The following is a 17,497-nucleotide window of genomic DNA, read 5'->3' on the forward strand; positions in this document are numbered from 1 at the left end:
CTTCGTAATGTTGTACGTATGCTTAGGCATCTTTTAGTGCACGCGTTTGCAACTGCGCATTTTTTTGGTAACGGAAATATTTTGATTTTAATTTAATTCGATACACTATATTACAGATTCGTCGACTTTATAAATAATTGACATTTAACATAATTCATACGTAATAGTGGAAGTAAATATTATATATTTATCGTAGTAAAGAAGATGAACGCTTTTGATTCATTTTCTTCCAAGAAAACATGCATAAAATTGACTATAAATTTTAAACAGGACTAACACGTCTAACTGGTTCTGTACAATTAGTTGATGATTCACATTGCTTGCTAGAACAATATTTATGTACAAAGGCAATCGATGGTATTAATTTTTATTCATTCCAACTGCTATTGAGAAAAATATATCCAATAAATAAACTGAAGACAGTATTTTCTTTTGAAATTAAATAATTAGTTAAATATTTAACCCTTTGCGGACGGGTCCGCTTGACAAGCGAGCATCGCGGTAGACGAGAGGTATTGGCACGCGCAGTTGAGAAAATATACACGTTGAACGTTTGCGTTATTCATTGTCGAGGCTTGTATTATTTTCATCAATATTTAGTTCATCATCATTGTTACTATTACTAGAAATATTGAAACGTCTGAGCCGATTCCTTGTTGAACGGAGTTCGTTTCCACTGCCTGAAACACTATCGTCGTTTTCTATCTTGTCAGGTTCAAAATAATGCTCGTCATCACTACTATCGCTATCGAACATGTTCTTTCTGGATATTTTAGGCATCGTGTATAAGGTATTAAAAAAAATGTATAAGACACAAAAAGCTTGCTGATTCATCTGGAAATGAAAGACTGAAATTCGTTTTGACTCGACCATCATTCTACATCGCGAGTTTACGTTATACGGAAGATAAAATTTCTAAAGATCTATAATTTTCTTTCATCAAAAACATAATACTGTTTAGTTTACTACACGCATATGTAAATACGCATTAGATTATTGTTCAGAAAAGTAGACGTACGCCAGCCACTTCAAAATAAGTGTCCGGAACTGTGAATAGATTTGGGCGGCTATTTGCCAACACTCGTCCGCAAAGGGTTAATAAGAAAGTAAACATACTTTATTCATTTTTAGTGTTAAAAAGATCATAAAATCAGATCATAAAGAATGTACAATTGATAATGAAGGATAATAAAGAAAGGAGGTAATTTCGTATTTAATATTGTACTGTAGTTTACTAATTTGTCTTCGAGGTTCTATAAGGAACCGTAAATTCTGTATGGCGTTGGAACGTGTAGAGAAAACGCGTGTATCGAAGGAGCCTTAGAGTTACGTTTGACGCTCACTGCATCACTAATGAACATTATGGTCATATCGTCTCTAGTTTGAATGTACTGTTGGATAATCTTGTACCGTTTGCGTTTAGATACTCTGTAATTCTACTCCCAATATGAGGTAAAGCGCGTGTCTTCGTGCGGCAAAGTCTGAGAAGACACCTTTAGGGTAACATACCATGTTTGAAGCTCAAATGAAAAGAAAATTGAGTTGGTTAGGCACACTCGATATAACTCACTATAATTGTGAAACTTTTGTCGAACTTTTTTTGATTGTTTGTCGATGTGTACGGGCTGATCATTGTCTAAGCACTTATGTCTTCTTTTGTCCATTCCATGGCATTCCAAGTTTTCATAAGAGTAGCACACCAATGTACGCCGAAAATTGAATTATTGTTACTATTGTATTGTATTGAATACATTATTGTATTAACAACGTAGCACGATAAAACGAAATCGTGACATACCTCTCTCAATTTGTAAGGCTTTCAGACAACATGTGTCGTGCTGGTTAAAAACAGGAAAATAGTACCAACCGTTTATTTTTTGGTGTGATTATCATCACGTCTTTATTATTCAGTTGTAAATTAAATATCAGTTACAAAGGCTCTTTGTACATAATGGCCGCAATAATGCTTTTGTTTTATATTATATAATATATACTATTGTATCAAATAAACCGACTATTATTTTATTCTTTTATCTTTTTGTACGAACGTGATAAGAAGTCGCTACGTTAAGTGTCAGAAATTCTTCGACGTTTGCAAGTACAAAATAAATTGTATGTAATCCATGCGAGAGTTTCTTTACGTGAACATTGCTATCTCTGATGCCCCTTAAAAAAATTGCATATATATATCAACATATGTATGTAATTTGTACATATCCCACCAGGAACAAGCAATGTTTACGAAAGTAAGAAACTGTTACAAAGATTATATTATTGTTATTTTTTTACTATATTATTTCTTTTCACGTTTATTAATTATAAGCCACTACAGTAGCAACATTTTATCATCTACAAAAAAAGGCAGAAGTGTCTTTTGTTTTGCTTTTGTTTCTGCTGTTTATTCTTGAGTTTAAGAACAAACTATAAACAAAAGTGTTGGTAAAGCGTGACATTTCCTCTCCTTTCAAGATGCAATTTCAGATGAAACATGGTTTTCTTTGTTAAAACAGAATTCGACTGCTTGTATATATACGCTATGTATCGGAATACTTCAATATTACATCCGCGGTTACATTACAAAAGATGATTACAAAACGTGATTCCAATACGCAAAGCATTCGTATTTAGTCTGTAAGAAAATTGTCTAATAGATTTATTTTTTCTTCGCCATGTTTTTTTATTTTTCTCATCTCGTTCGACAGTTTTGATAGAAAAAGGCCATATTCCTTAAACGGAAGCGCCGTGTATTTTTAATTACGACTAGTTAAATGTCGCATTTTTTGTACCACGAAGTGCGACCGAACCCCTGCGACCGGCTGCAGAAAGGCTGTTAAAAGTTCAGAGAACGAGGACGTAATGGCAGGTATCCATGGCTGCTGAGGAATCGTCGGGCGGCTCGCGTCATTTCCAGCTGATCACGCGTGCGTCCACATGCCACTGTTGTCCATTGTGCCTCCAATTGTAGCTGTGATCAAAGAAATCAAATTATGTATCTTTCGGTATTAATCACATAAATTTATCATTAAATTGCGGATTTTTATAAAATTCATATTTTTGTGGACATAATTAAAATAAGAGAATCTGCGGTCTATTTATCATATACTAAGAGCATACGGAAAGAACGGGAGAAATCACATTTCCTATTTTTTACAGAGGAGTGGACTTAAGATTCACATAATTCTCCCGTTTAATCATGATATTTTGAGGGCAGGAGGGCTGTTCAGTCATGGATTTAACCGGTTATTTTCGCTCTTGCATTGTTTTGAATTGAAAGCGATCGTTAATACTGTTGCTTTACCATTACGTTCTCAGCGTGTTGTATTTCTATTGGGGGATAAAGGCCCAGTACTGTATGCATGGGGATGGACAGCAAGGCAATGCTATGGACACCTTTGTGAAATATTCCAAAACACGTACTCTGATAGCGAAACGTTAAATTGGTCGTCATGTGATCATCTGATACTTATGATAGGATCTTTGCTATTGGGCTGTGGAAAATACAATGTGAAGAAGCTACAAGCACATGCCATTAAATATATGTTAAATTGCTCCTGCGTAGTACCTGCATACTGGCTATCAGGTAATCGAAGCATGAATTTTATTTTTTAAAAATAGCAATTATTCTTGACCGTGGTATAAATTTGGCCTAACATTACCCTTTACGGTTCGAGTTACAATACTCAACAGACAAAGTAATATTAAAATCAGAAAATCAACAAAAATGCACTTCATACCTTTCTCTTGAGATCTTCATATACGAGATAGTAGATATATTAGCGACATCTAAGATATTTATATCTAAATTAATGCTGGAATTACTACATACGTAAATATGCTTCTTATATTTAAAAAATTGCAGAATAAACGTTACTAACTTTTAAATATTTAAGATTATCTATTAATCAACCAATTTTGGTAGTTAATATCGACTGACAGAAGCTATGTAATACTACAAGGGTCTAGACTGTAAGGAAATCCGATCTCTCGCGACAGATGTCTTTCAGTATCCAAAAATTAAATGCCACAGTGATGCGAGCAGAAATCTGACACGAAAATATCAAATCTCTAACACGATTAACCCTATCGAGGGTTGAACAGATTTTAGAAAGAAAAAGAAACCACTCACCTTGGCACGTTTGACTGGCCTAAGCGGTAGAGGGCTGAGAATACAACAGGGACTGTCGAACGCGTCGAACGTGATTGCTCTCTTGGCGTTAGGCTTCCGTTGTATGGACACAAAGTCGTGGGAAGTCTAGAAAGGATAGACACACTAGCTACAGCCGGCGATTAAAAGAACGCATTTATAGAAAATGTCTAACTATTCGAAAATTATTCCTATTCTTTTCTTTTTTGAGAAAAAATATTCGACTGACAAGATCTAAAAATTTTCAACGTCAATATAGACTTCAAAAGTCTTTAAGACAGTCAAAAGTCTTACGAAGAAAGAGAAACGGGGAGGGAATAAAAATATAAAGAAAAAGAGGGAGAAAGGACATACTTAGATAGAAACAGAGAGGTTATGGGGAGCTTTTTCGAAGAATTAGAGGACTATATGTCAGTTCGATCATTTTATATGTTCATGTTTTTTTCACTGGGGCATATTTCACACTCATGCTAAGATTTCTACCACGTTTCATCGTAGAATGACTAGGCCTTTTAGGTATTTTGCTTTCCCTTTTTTTTTTCTCATTTTCTTCGCACGGTTGCGAATTGGTATCGAAGAGAGCGGCATCTCGCGACCGACGGAGTCACCGCTTGAAAAAATTGTTCTTTGGACTTTGTCGACTTTCAGGACACAAAGGATGAGGGATGCAGGATGAAGAAATACTTTGGTACGCTAGGCCAGGCCTGTACAAGGGCGTTTTTACGTTTGAGTTAGTTATGAACATGCGGCAACTCAACGTTATTACCAAAGGAATAAAAAAAATATATATATATAATATGTATATATATTAATATGATAATAAATAAACGTTATCTTTTATTTCTAATATATATATATGTATCTATATATATATATTATATATAATTATACGAGACATGATCCGGGAAACGATCGAAGGACGAAGGAGTCGCGAGGATATACAATTTGGAATGTGTACAAAAATGGTTAACGCGCTCCATGCCGCGTGGATCACCGGTGATCCATCCTCCCGTTTAATATTGAACTTTATTAATGACTAGGGAGACGAAACTAAAACTGGAAACACTTCGGTATAATCGATAGTCTCTTGTAATTAAATATTAAATAATCGTAGTATTTAGATACTAATACTATATTATAAATTTACATACACACATGTTTAACCTGTTGTGCACAGGATTTGTTCTTATAATAACTTAGCCACTTTTGAAGGTAGGACTTACTAATAGCATTTTAAAAAAGCTTTTATATAATTGACTATTCCTTATCTTTTTATATAACAATAAATAATAAATTAAGTTTCACTGGGTTAAGTGTTTTCAGTTTACTTCGCTCCCAAAATACTAAATATACACAAATAATTTACACGAATAAACGTCAACAAAATGAAATAAAAAGAAATTAATGACACGAGTCTAAGGTATAATTTTATTCTTCGTAAAATTAATCGTAGAAGGAAAAAACTGAAGCAAACAAAAACAAAACAAGATCGACCATACATATCTACGTGCATCGAAACCAAAGAGTCTGGATATTTGCAATGTATGTAGAATATAATATGATGAACATCGGCCAAAAAATAAACATTGTAATACACGCAAAAATATAAATTAAGTACTTCATAATACGGCTCCTTTGAGCCCATTGTTTCCTTAGTTCATGATCATAAGTTTCGCTTCAAGCACATAACATTGTTTTATATGCATAAATAATAATTTAACAAGGTAAGCATACGCGTTGTCAAAAAGAAAAAATAAATTAATCATATAAATAAATCAAACCGATATTTTACGTCGTTATTAATTGTTAGTCGTGTTACTTTATTATTATAATACTTACGACTTAAGAAAAAAAAGATCGCTAATAATCTTTGGATTGGATGATACTAGGGCGACAAAAGGGAATCAATAATCATTACAATTACGAAGGACAAATACAAGGTTAATTCCTCGAGCGCCTTGGTTTTATAACATTTAGTCATAAATTAAAAGGAAAGAAAAATCGAAGAGAAAGATAGAGAAGGGGCGAGACATATTTAACGTTAATCGACAGGCAGGCATGATTGAGTAAAATATACTAAACAAAGGAGAGAGAAAGACAGTGTTAAAATAAGAGAGTTAAGAAAAGGCCGGCTAGCGTGTCTAGAGGCGATTGGTACGGGAATAATACCAGGATAGGGCGGGTTGAGTTTGCATCTGTGATTGAGTATGGACATGGTTCTCTACCTTTATGGGGCTAGTTCCTGCTGTTAAGAAACTATCCTCCAATGCCATGGATGCTGGTGAAAATAATACCGATGTGTCCAAACTTTTACTCTGTAATGTAAAGAAAATAAATTAGTGAATTAAATAACAATTTTATATACTAATGTTTAGACTGCGGATTTTTATGCATTAATGGCAAATTTAAAAGTGCAAAAATACATAAGATGTATATAATCTGTAAAAGTACATAAAATATTCGAAATAGGATATTCGTTTTAATATGTAACAGATAAAACAATTCTTTACTTAAATCCCGTTTTTTAAAGTATATTTATAAAAATATGAATTTTGCATAAATATTCGCTAATGTTACACTCTAAATATCGACATACAACTTACCGGCGTTTCTACAACGAAACTTATTTCGGAATTATCCTGGGAAGCGTTCGCCCAGGCTTGACAGAGAGCTTTACGCGCTCTCTTTCCACCAGGAGCGCTATTTTCTTTACCCCGCCGTCTAATCGTGCTGTAACCAGAGTCTTGAAGGATGGTGCTAGTCCCTGCTAGACATTCACGGTCGGTTTCTTGTTTGATGATCTCCGTTAGAGCATCCAGACGACTTGGGGTGGCAGGTAACTGAGTAGTCGCGCCGCTGCGCCGTTCTAATTCTGCTAAGGCGTTTTTGAACGGTGTTGGCGTTCTCGGTGTGTTCCCATCTATAACAAAAATATAATAATAGTAACAATATACAGTCTATCAAGTTCCAGATAAAATTAGAAAGCTAGGAACGAAGGATTCTATCAAAAACCTTACCATTCTGACTTCGTCGCAGACCAGTGGGTTGTGGTGTAGTGAGTGGACCAGGGCTGCTACCTTTAGGAGTACTTGCCCGTGGCCAGGGGGAGGTTTCAGGACTCAGGCTGTTCAAGAACTGTGACGGACTGAATGGCAATTGTTTGATGGGCGTGGATGGAGTGGTAACGCCAGATTGTTGCTGTTGTTGGTTTATTAACAAGTAATCAGACTGGTTCATATTCTCAGGTATTTCCGTCCTCTGCTGAAGGACCTGAGTATTTCTACGTCGACGGAGAATAGGGGGTGGACTGCTCCTTTCTTTCTCCGCTATGGCTTCTGGCATTTCCTCCAGGTCTGGCATGGGCATTAGTCTAATTTCTGAATTCTTTGAACTTGTCGCTTCACCTTGTATTTGCATATCAAAATACCTATATAAATAGACTTGTTAGTAAATGGGTAACTTCATTAAATACTTGAAAATTCTTATTTTTTAAACTTGTTTAATAACATACTTTGTAAAAGGTGAAATTTGTTCAGTCTTGACTCGAGAAGAACTTCCTCTTTTTGAAGGAGTATCTACTCGAGATTCGTTATTGTGCGGCCGTTCATTCAGATTCAGAAGACCTTGGAAAGTTTGGTTATTTTGTTGATTATCCCAAGCCCTACTCCAGTCCAGCTGGTCGATACCCAGAGTTTGCTGCTGCATAGTGGACACAGTTGTGCAGTTTTCGTTGTTCGCCGAATCTACCTTCAGACGACCTGAGATTTCCTCCTCTGCTTCTTTAGAGAGCACCGACGATTCTGTAGCTTTTCTCCTACCTCTTCCTGTAAGAGGAATTCACTTTTATCAAATGTTCCATTTTTTGATGATCTAACTTTTTACAAAAATATATCAATTTCAGTTAGCTAAATTAATATTCTTCTTTATCACTATTAGCTTATATTTCAATTAAAATTTAAAAATTGAAGATAAAGATTGAAAATAGGAATTAATACAGATTATTTTTCAAACTATATTCACGTGGATTTTATTTATTACATTCGTAGAAAATGTAAAGATGCAAAAATGCATATAATGCACATAATATGTAAAATCACATAAATTATCCAAATATCCAAAATATAGCCCTATTTTAGTTATAAAATATGAAAATAAAATAAAGGTTTCATAAAACTATAAATTTGCATAAATATTGGCATTCTAATAATAACATAATCAATGGATTGATAAGAACCTCTTGTGCTGGTGGGTCTACCACCATCTTCAGTTTCATATTTTCTCCTCATAGTGCTATTCCAATGATTTTTTATAGCATTATCCGTCCTGCCCGGCAGTAGTTTTGCTATTTTCGCCCATTGGTTTCCCACCCTGCGGTGAGCTTCCACAATAATCCTGTCCTCCGCCTCTGTCCACGCAGTTTTCTTGATGCCCGGATTCAAATGGTTGTGCCATCTTTCCCGACACTGCTTACCGATACGGCCCTTTAGATGTCGGGCAATTAATGTCCACTTCTTCGGTCCGTATCGTTCCACTAATTCTACTACTTTTTCGTCCTCCTGCGAATGTCACCGATCATCAGTACACGGAATGATTCGAGTACTTATGATTGATGGATGAAACTACTGATAGGACATTAAAATTGATACTCATGTATTTTATATGCTGACTTTTCCATTTTCAATATATGACTACTTTAATATTTGTTTTTATAATTGGTATTGCCGTTTGAAAACTAGATGTCGCGACTGATATAGGATTCAGAATCTTGACTGTAAGTTTGGTGAAGTTTTGATGTAAACTGACAATAATCATTTTTAGTACAAAGATAAATTAGGAGAGAATTTTTGGGAGAAATTAGTTAAAAACCAGAGTGCAAAAATTTTAGTATTAAACCAGAACTTTACTTGTCGACTGAAAAATCTCGATTAAAGAATGTCGACTTTTCACCAGATGCGACATCCTGCTCCCTGAAAAGCAACCAAAGCGCCGTGAAAGTTCTGATCGGACGAGTTCTCACCGGAAGGCAGGTCCAACACGCGAGTAATTTCTCGAAGGCGAGGAGAAGAGTCGAAGGAAGGTAAGAGAACAAGGCGGTAGGTCCAGAGAAGGCGGCGGAAAGGAAAGGAGAAGAGGACACACGCGGAGATGATCCTCGAGTGCACCGAGGGAAAGAAGCAACGAAAACAGTGAAGAAAGGACAGAGGGGAAAGAGGATGCAACGAGGACGCTCCTACACCATGAAGAATCAGGTGCACACCAATATAGGGCCTCTTCATGACGGAGTGTACGCGACTTTCAGAGGCTTTACTTGCCCTTGGCTGTTGCCAAGTGCATTGGCACGACGACGACGCAGCATCTCCGCGGACCTCTCGTGGCTCTTTTTCTTGTTGCATACCCCACCGTGGCGACCGTCGGCGGACAGAGGGAGAGAAAGAGAGCGCTGCCTCCGCTACGTGTAGGCGTACGTGTTGTGCAGGGCCGTGCCGTTATGAATTCAAACCTTCAAGCTTTAGATGCACCCAAGAAGAACCATCTTGATCGTTACTGGTGCGGAAGTGATGACCTTGGAGCGTTTTAAGTCGAAATTGGTATTTAGGTTAGGTTTTCGTTGGACAAAATTAAATTGCATAGGTTTAGGACATTGTTATTATTGATGGCAATAATAGGTCAATAGGTCTCATAGCACAGGCTCATGGTGACATCTGGTGGTCAATAGAGGAAACGCTTGATGTGTATTTACTCGGTATTTATAGACTACCTGATACAGATACATTCTTAAAGCAGATATGAAAAACTTAAGACAGTTTCCTTGTTCCAGAGGGAAAGTTGCAAGGAACCGTTACGCGATCGTCAATTCAAACGTCTCCTCTGCCAAATACGTGGACAGACCTGCCCATGATGGGTGAAGGGGTGTAACGGATCTTCCCGAACTTTCGCGAAATCTGGACTGGTTGGCCATCCGGTGAAAAGCAGGTTGATATAACTTAACCTTTTATTACAATGTGACTATATCAAACAAAGGTATACATATATATATAACCCAAATACTAGTTACTAACGATAACATAATATTTTCTTAATTTCTATTTAGAATTTGCAATACTGAACTAGAGTCCTAAATTAGAGTAATCTTAACTTCTAAATTAGGATCTACATATATAGAATAGTAAAAGAATCAAAGATTCCTCACTTTATACAAAGGAATACAAAATAAAAAATGTGTAAATTCGTCTTTACTTATAAATACTAAATAAGAATTTAATTTCATTAATTTACCTCTTTTGTCCATGGTCCCTTGACCAATTCCGGATTCACAACCTTCGCCCATCTTTGCTGACACTGAACGTCACTTCTGTCTGGGAAGTGGCCAGCTATGACATCCCATCGAAGTCCGGTCCCAAGTTGCTCGGCGTTGCTTACTAGCTGCTTCAACAGACCGTCCTGAAACCCATTTAAATGGAACATATATTACACATAGGTAGGAGCAATGTAACGCTGTAAGGTGGTAACTTAAAACGTCACATGCAATGCAAGATATTTTAACAAACATTACCCTGTCTTAAAACAGGTGCGTGTGAAGAAGACCATTGACTTGCTGTGCTAAATTCATGTTAATAATTTTACTCGTGCAATGTATACTTCCGATTTAAACATTCGAGAAAGGCATCATTTTTAGTTATGTTAATTTTTGGATGATATCTTTTAATTTAATACCTGCAGTATAATTTTATTTTTTTTTAATTGAAAGTTCCAATTTTTTTGCAAATTAATCAGATACATTCTTGTGAAAAATATTATGCTAAAAGTAAAAAAAAAAAATGATGTACATATGAAGATGAAGCTTAATTGCAACATTAACCTTTTATGATATGGATGGAATTATAATTAGAAACGAATATGGAGAAGTATAAAAGTTGCAGTCTTTTTTGCAGGTTTGTTTGGCACGTTTTTATGGAAGAAATTAAACTAGAAATACGAAGAAAAAAACGAAACTCATATGGAGATGAAGCTTAATACTTTAGTACTATAACATTTACTATATGGATGTGGTTGTAATTAAAAAGTAATGTAGAAATGACTCTATCGTACGAAATTATAAAATGATGCAGATATTTCAAATTTCAAATACCGAGGATTACACGATACCATAGAGATACTGTAGATTCAAGAAGAGAATAGAAGAAGAAATAGGGAATAAAATATTCCAAATTTTAAGATGGATGTATGAGAATTTTCACTTGGCAATTGCATCAGATTAAAGAAGAGAATAAGAAGAGAGAGAATGAAAAAAGTCATGTAACAAATGGGATCGATAGGCCTATGTGATGTTTCCCACGGGAAACCATACGGCGCTGCCCGTTCTTTATAGCCGCGCATATGACTATGGGGTGGTCGAGGGCATCTGCCCGCGAACGTAACTCGTTGTAGAAGGTACGAAGGGTGGACCTTTTTTCGAGGCCTATGCTCATTGTATCCTCCCCTTTCGCGTTACATCCGATCAAAGTCACGGTATAATGACGCGATCACGTGTGCATTCTCTCAGCTATCAAGGTGCGTCACAGAGAAACAGGGGAAAGGAAAATAGCGTGGAACATTTTTCTTATCACGGTGACCAATGAACTTTGGTCCAGTTCAATTTCTCTAAATAGTTTCACGAAAATTCTTTTAGGGGGAATCAAATTTTTATTATTTTTTAATCTTCTCTAGACTGAACAAATTCGCAACGTTTAAATTAGCAGTTATATTTATAATTTTAAAAGTAAACAAAATCACTAATTCTTTTTGCTACTTTTTTTTTTGACAGTGTTTACAACAATGAAAAAATTTGCAACATTTGAGTTATAGATGCGTGTATTGTGTATACATAATTATAAAAGTAAATAAAAAATTCAAATTTAAATGTTTCAGAATATGTAACATGGGATTTCCGATTGATTACCTCCTCTTTGGTCCATCTTCCTTTGTTTATGTGTTTTCCTTGACCATTACTGCTCGCATTTGTCGTGTTTGGATTCTGCGACTGATTGCTGGCTCCACGACAAGCAATGATATTGTACTCGTTGTCAGACTCTCCCCCGCTACTAGAATCGTAACCAGAGCGCGATCTAGAGAAACAGAAAGAACATTGTTTTTCAGTAACTTGAAAATCATAAACGTGAAATTCGTGATTAAAGGTATATCACAATTGAAGTTTGATTTACAATAACGTTTACACCTCAAGAAAAATATTTTTCCAAATATGTATTTATTAAACTTAAAATTAAAATTTACAAATGTATTGATTTTAATCTGGAATGGCCACAAATGCCTTCCTAATAATTGTCATTTCATTTATTTCATTTCTTAGAGAAATAAAAGTGAAGAAAGTGTAACAATATGTTAAAGCCAAAATCTATTTTTGATTAATATTTTATAACAATATTGAAACTAGAAAGTGATACATAAGAAATCTTTCTTCAACAAAAATTCTCACACTGACGTTACGAAACCTTTTTTTTTTTTTTTTTTTTACAATACAATCCAATTTGAAGACGAGTGTGGTTCAAGAGGGATGTAAAAATTCGCGAAAAAATCGAACGTGCGAACGTGTAACGGATATAGCTATTTTTTTTTGTCCGTACAAAGGCGAAGACGGGAAATCATGGATGGCTGACCATCCATCCTGCGCGCGCTTCTTCCTCTTCTTTGTCGAAGGAACTATCGCGCACTCACCACCCCTTTGTTCTTCACCCTTTCCTAAAACCGCCAACCAAGAGGCAATCTTGACCACAGTCTGGCCAGTGTCAGTTTTTGCGGTTACAAATGGTTTGTTCCTTCATCATCTTCAAGGATTTCCTGTCTACTTCTTCCGCAAATGATCGTTATTCATTCCCGCCCCCCCCCTCTCACACTATTCCTTAATTTCTTCTCTTTACGAAAGGCTCTTGGCAAAATTTAAAAAGAAAGATAGAATCACCCACTTTTTTACTCAATTTGTCGTTCTTCTTATTCATTTCTTCTTATTCAGTTTGTATTTATTATTTACATAAATGTTTCTCTTTTATATATTTTTCATGATAGGAAGCTGAAAGAGCGTCCCACTCTACCCGGAAGTAACTTACACATACAGTAGATATATATAACCTCATTACAGATGAAAGAGTTCACTGTATCTGTCAAGGTCATCTGCTATAATTTCATCAATCAAAACTCTGTTAACCTCAATTTTTTACAGGATGTTCCTTATTTTGAATTTAATGGTATTCGTTCCAGTCAATCAGAAGTACTTTAAGAAAACACTTTTGATTATTAATTTTTATTACTTGAAACTCTTAAAAAACGATTACTGAGAGAAAGATTCTATCTCAAAGATTTTGTCTAATATTTAATTACTCATCTAAGAATCTCCGTTGTATTCGTTTAATTCCTTGCTCATTTTTCTAAAAAAAATAATAGTGCCATATAAGTGTAGTAAAATGACTTCAAAAGGAGCCTCTTTGACTAATGTGTAGAAAGTTTCACATTCGTGGAAAGGCAACAGAGCTGATATTACACAATAATCCATCGTCAAGTGCAATTAGCCAACAGTTGGCTGCACGTTATACCAACGTATTTACATTCCAGCCACTGTGGAGTCTATGTTTGCCGGATGACGTAATTTGACGACGATAACTGGTCAGCTCGAGATGAAACACACACGTATGTATATAACGTTATGTACTCCTCCACATAGAGAAATCAAACGCAACGGTCCGAATGCTTGTTATGTTTACTGTTTCAGGCAGGCCACGACCGGCATTTCCGCTGCACGCAGCTATATCGTGCGAGCCTTCACCAAACGGCGCTCGTTTAACCCCTTTGTTCCGTCAGAGTACGCTGCAAAGACACCGCAGCGGCGCCCGAGCGAAACCGAGCACAAAAGTTCACTATACCGAACCGTTGGTCATTGTTCTGACACAATTATTTCGAATCAACGTGCAGAAAATGATGTAATATGATCTCCAATATTTTAAACAGATCTATTACACTTGACATTGCTGGATACATAATAATACAAAATTTGAAATCGTTATATATTTTATGGGAATCAAGAATTTAAAACAAGTTTTAATTGGAATTCTATTAGTTTAGAAAATATCTTTATCAAAGATTTATTAAAATAAAGAAAGTGCAACTAAAGTTATATAATGATAAATATAATAAATATTAATAACTATAACTATTCCTAATTTTCATTTTCACGTCAATTATACGTGACGAATTCATACTGCGTTCCCATGTATCAAAAGATGTGCCATCATCCTTATTAGTACTAAAATATCATAACCTTTATACTACCGAAACAAATCAAAAAGCCATTAATCCAACCGATAAGCTGACAGCTGAAGTTTTTTTTTTTATAATCCTAGCGTTAAATTTGCAAATTAGACCCGTCTTTCGAAATTTAATTATAATATAACAAACTCACTAATTGATGGAAGCGCAACGGCAAGAAATAATTGCTGCCTATTACTGCGATATGGTAAAAGTAGGATTCCAGCGCCGGAAATTACCAGTTACCCTTGAATCCTTAATTAACAAATTTTGATGGACTCATCGTGATTGATTATAATCTTTACTAATAATGGATGCTACCATTTTTTTTATTATTATTTATTACTATTTAATAATTGATACATATTTTACTATTATTTGGTAATCTTCATTTCGATCAACTAAGAAGCAATATAGAGCCGAGGGGTATCTCTGTAGGCTCAGGGCGGAAAATAATGACAACGATAAGGTTCACCAACCATCTGCGTTTCGCATATGTTTATATGACGCGTATACTTGTGGCATCCTACAAGCGTTATCGTTCCATAACCTTCCATTGTAAGTACTTCATTGCCAGATACATACATACATGCATACACACATCACATAAGCCACCTTCTTCTCTCGGTACGCGCAGCTGCTTGTTGGTGAGACAGAAAGAAAGGGGCGAGTGCACTAGGGTGAAAAAGTACCGAAGAGCATGAAAAGAGAATCACTAAATTTGCTTATACTCTATTAGGCTTCACTTATCATGAATTCAAAAATGTTTCGCCAATGGAAGGTTTACGATATGCCTCTTTTATCTTTACATTTGTTATTTGTACTAGTATGTGTACACAAGTGTGTTTTGAAAGCGATCATTTTGTTATTAAACCATGTTTTCTTTTCGTGTCGTATCGATGTCCAACAACGAAAGCAGCGATCACTATCCCAGTGAAACTTCTTGGAATCCTTCATCCATCACCGAAGTAGGTATCGAGATAAGAAAACGAAAGTACTTATGTATGTAAGTCCCATGAAAGTCAGCGGCAAATCAGGCGTCACTAGTTTACATTTCATTAAGCCATTAAGGGCGGTGAAATAATGCGTACAAAATATGTAAACGAAAAATTATTCCACGTAAACTCACAATACGCACCGAATTTGAAGATCTGAAAATCCGAAAATCTGAAGATCTCAAAATTTAAAAGTTCGAAAGTTTGAAAATTTGAAAATCTGAAAATAAAATGTTACCTTAGCGCAATATTAATCCTTATTGAGACAAAAAATCTCACAATTCTTTCTCGTCTCGATTAAGCGTCTATTCAACAACCAATAAAATCTTGAATATAACCAATAGAAATTCCTCTTTTTATCCCTTCCAGTTGTTTCCTGGCCTTAAAAGACCGATACCATAGAACACGCATGCGCATATTTACTCAGGCAAGCACGTGGCAACCGTGCTACTACAGGAAACGCGCGTTTTCATCTTCGCAGCTGTTTTCACGTCGGTGAGAGAAATTCGTATAAAACGCAATCGATGCACTCTGTAATTGAGCTTTTAATTGGCGGAGGCTAGCAATGCAATCTTCGCTGCCCGAATACGATGACTTTCTGCAGGTGCACATATGTTTACGTTCCCGGCTGTAGACAAGTCGGGAATACGTTATGAAGCGTTCACTCACGAGGGAATGCTAGGAACTGAAAGGGGAGTGCCGCCGTTCAGGTGGAATGTCTTCTGCATACAGGACGTGTCGCTTAAAAAAAGTGAACACTGCAAAATTCGTGAAACTATGCAAACAAATACTTGCCGGTGATTTGTCGCTCCACTTGCACGTGACAGGGTTGATTGAGCAACCATATTGACTTTTATATACCTTCTTTTAACAGAGCTTTTAAAATTTAAAGCCTCGTCATTCAAATTTATAGACAGGATTTTGGAGGTTAGACGCCATTTCTGTCAAGATTATAGTATTGTAAATTGTAAAAGAATATATTTGTTCATAATTGTGATTTGTGTAAGATTAGTAATATTTATATATAGTTGCACACACAAAAATGGTTTTCCAAAATTTGAATAATATTGTCATAGTAATAAATGGACTATAGATAATAATATTTGTTATAGAAAAAAACCGACTTACAGGCGATGAATTTCAATGTCTAGAATGTCATAGACTTCCATGACATGTCGAGGTGTCTAATCGCGGTATATCTCTTCACAACGTGTCTTCCATGAGAATTTGCTAGATACACAGTCAAGCTGATACCAGCCATATTTGAATTCGTAAGTTGACAGACTCCTAAATGTCATTTCTACGAAAAATAGCTATTAACAATGTTAAAAAACACAACTAATATTAGACATAAAATATATTTAAATGTATACATGGGTAAAATGTTTATATATTATAATAGAATAATATTCCTTGTGCGCATGCGCAGTTACAATAACAATCACATAGAACAATTGAACAACCCTTTTTTCGGGTGCAGTAGAATTTCCATGAAAACAAATCCTCAGAATACAAGAATGGAATGCACAAATCGCATTTTTGTGCATCCTCCTTTTCACTTTCTACTTTGTATGACTAAACGAGAGTCTGGAGCGGAGGCAGAACGTGCGCAGAATGGTGGAACGTCTGTCCGGTATTCGACTGGGCTTCATTCAAATTTGAAAGTAAGAATGGAGGAGACGGTGCGAACCACGTGCACTTGATACACCTCGTCACGTGTGAACCAACACGTCATAAATGTACGAAACACATGGATTATTTTTCCACAACACACAATTATTAAAATACTTTGATAAACAAAATATGCCAAAAGAACAAAAATGTGAATAACTATCATTATTCAATTTATCAAAAAATTCATACCATCAGTGAAAAAATGTTCAGAATGGGGAAGAAAGAATAAATTAGCGAATGAGATAGAATAAACAGAAGAAGGAGACAAGAAGACTGCTAAAAAAGAGAACACACTATATTTTGCCACGTTCCGATGTCTCTTGGTCCAGCTTTCGCGACCAACTCTTTACTACCTACTTAGTCGTGACGCGCGAAAAAAAAGGACAGAAAT

The 17,497-nt window shown here is 35.7% G+C and overlaps 1 protein-coding gene and 1 long non-coding RNA gene across 10 annotated transcripts in view; one reads left to right on the plus strand and one right to left on the minus strand.

Moving 5' to 3' along the window:
- Window positions 1-1,661: 1,661 nt before the first annotated feature.
- LOC117233799 (transcriptional activator Myb) overlaps window positions 1,662-17,497 on the minus strand; it is a 41,229-nt gene continuing 25,393 nt past the window's right edge. For 2 of the 4 annotated variants that reach the window (XM_033494389.1, XM_033494388.1), the window contains exons 2-10: window positions 12,084-12,249; window positions 10,421-10,585; window positions 8,379-8,700; window positions 7,656-7,968; window positions 7,162-7,571; window positions 6,748-7,064; window positions 6,370-6,459; window positions 4,127-4,252; window positions 1,662-2,965 (exon numbers count right to left, since the gene is read on the minus strand). In XM_033494389.1, the coding sequence (XP_033350280.1) occupies window positions 2,831-2,965; window positions 4,127-4,252; window positions 6,370-6,459; window positions 6,748-7,064; window positions 7,162-7,571; window positions 7,656-7,968; window positions 8,379-8,700; window positions 10,421-10,585; window positions 12,084-12,249 (2,044 nt within the window). In that variant the 3' untranslated portion in view covers window positions 1,662-2,830. Of the gene's footprint in view, window positions 2,966-4,126; window positions 4,253-6,369; window positions 6,460-6,747; window positions 7,065-7,161; window positions 7,572-7,655; window positions 7,969-8,378; window positions 8,701-9,456; window positions 9,574-10,420; window positions 10,586-12,083; window positions 12,250-17,497 lie in introns of those variants that run through there. The other 2 variants (XM_033494390.1, XM_033494391.1) reach the window with 2 other exon arrangements.
- On the plus strand, window positions 9,605-11,417 carry LOC117233808. 6 transcript variants are annotated; one of them, XR_004493414.1, is made up of 5 exons: window positions 9,605-9,740; window positions 9,811-9,887; window positions 9,949-10,117; window positions 10,516-10,622; window positions 10,713-11,417. It is a non-coding gene; the product is annotated as an uncharacterized LOC117233808 (long non-coding RNA). The 6 variants fall into 6 exon arrangements; XR_004493416.1 differs by having other exon boundaries at window positions 9,963-10,165; XR_004493415.1 differs by having other exon boundaries at window positions 9,963-10,117; window positions 10,509-10,622.

This window comes from Bombus vosnesenskii, unplaced genomic scaffold (assembly GCF_011952255.1).
Source record: "Bombus vosnesenskii isolate JDL3184/JDL3185 unplaced genomic scaffold, Bvos_JDL3184-5_v1.1 scf7180000013299, whole genome shotgun sequence".
NCBI classification, from domain to species: domain Eukaryota; kingdom Metazoa; phylum Arthropoda; class Insecta; order Hymenoptera; family Apidae; genus Bombus; species Bombus vosnesenskii.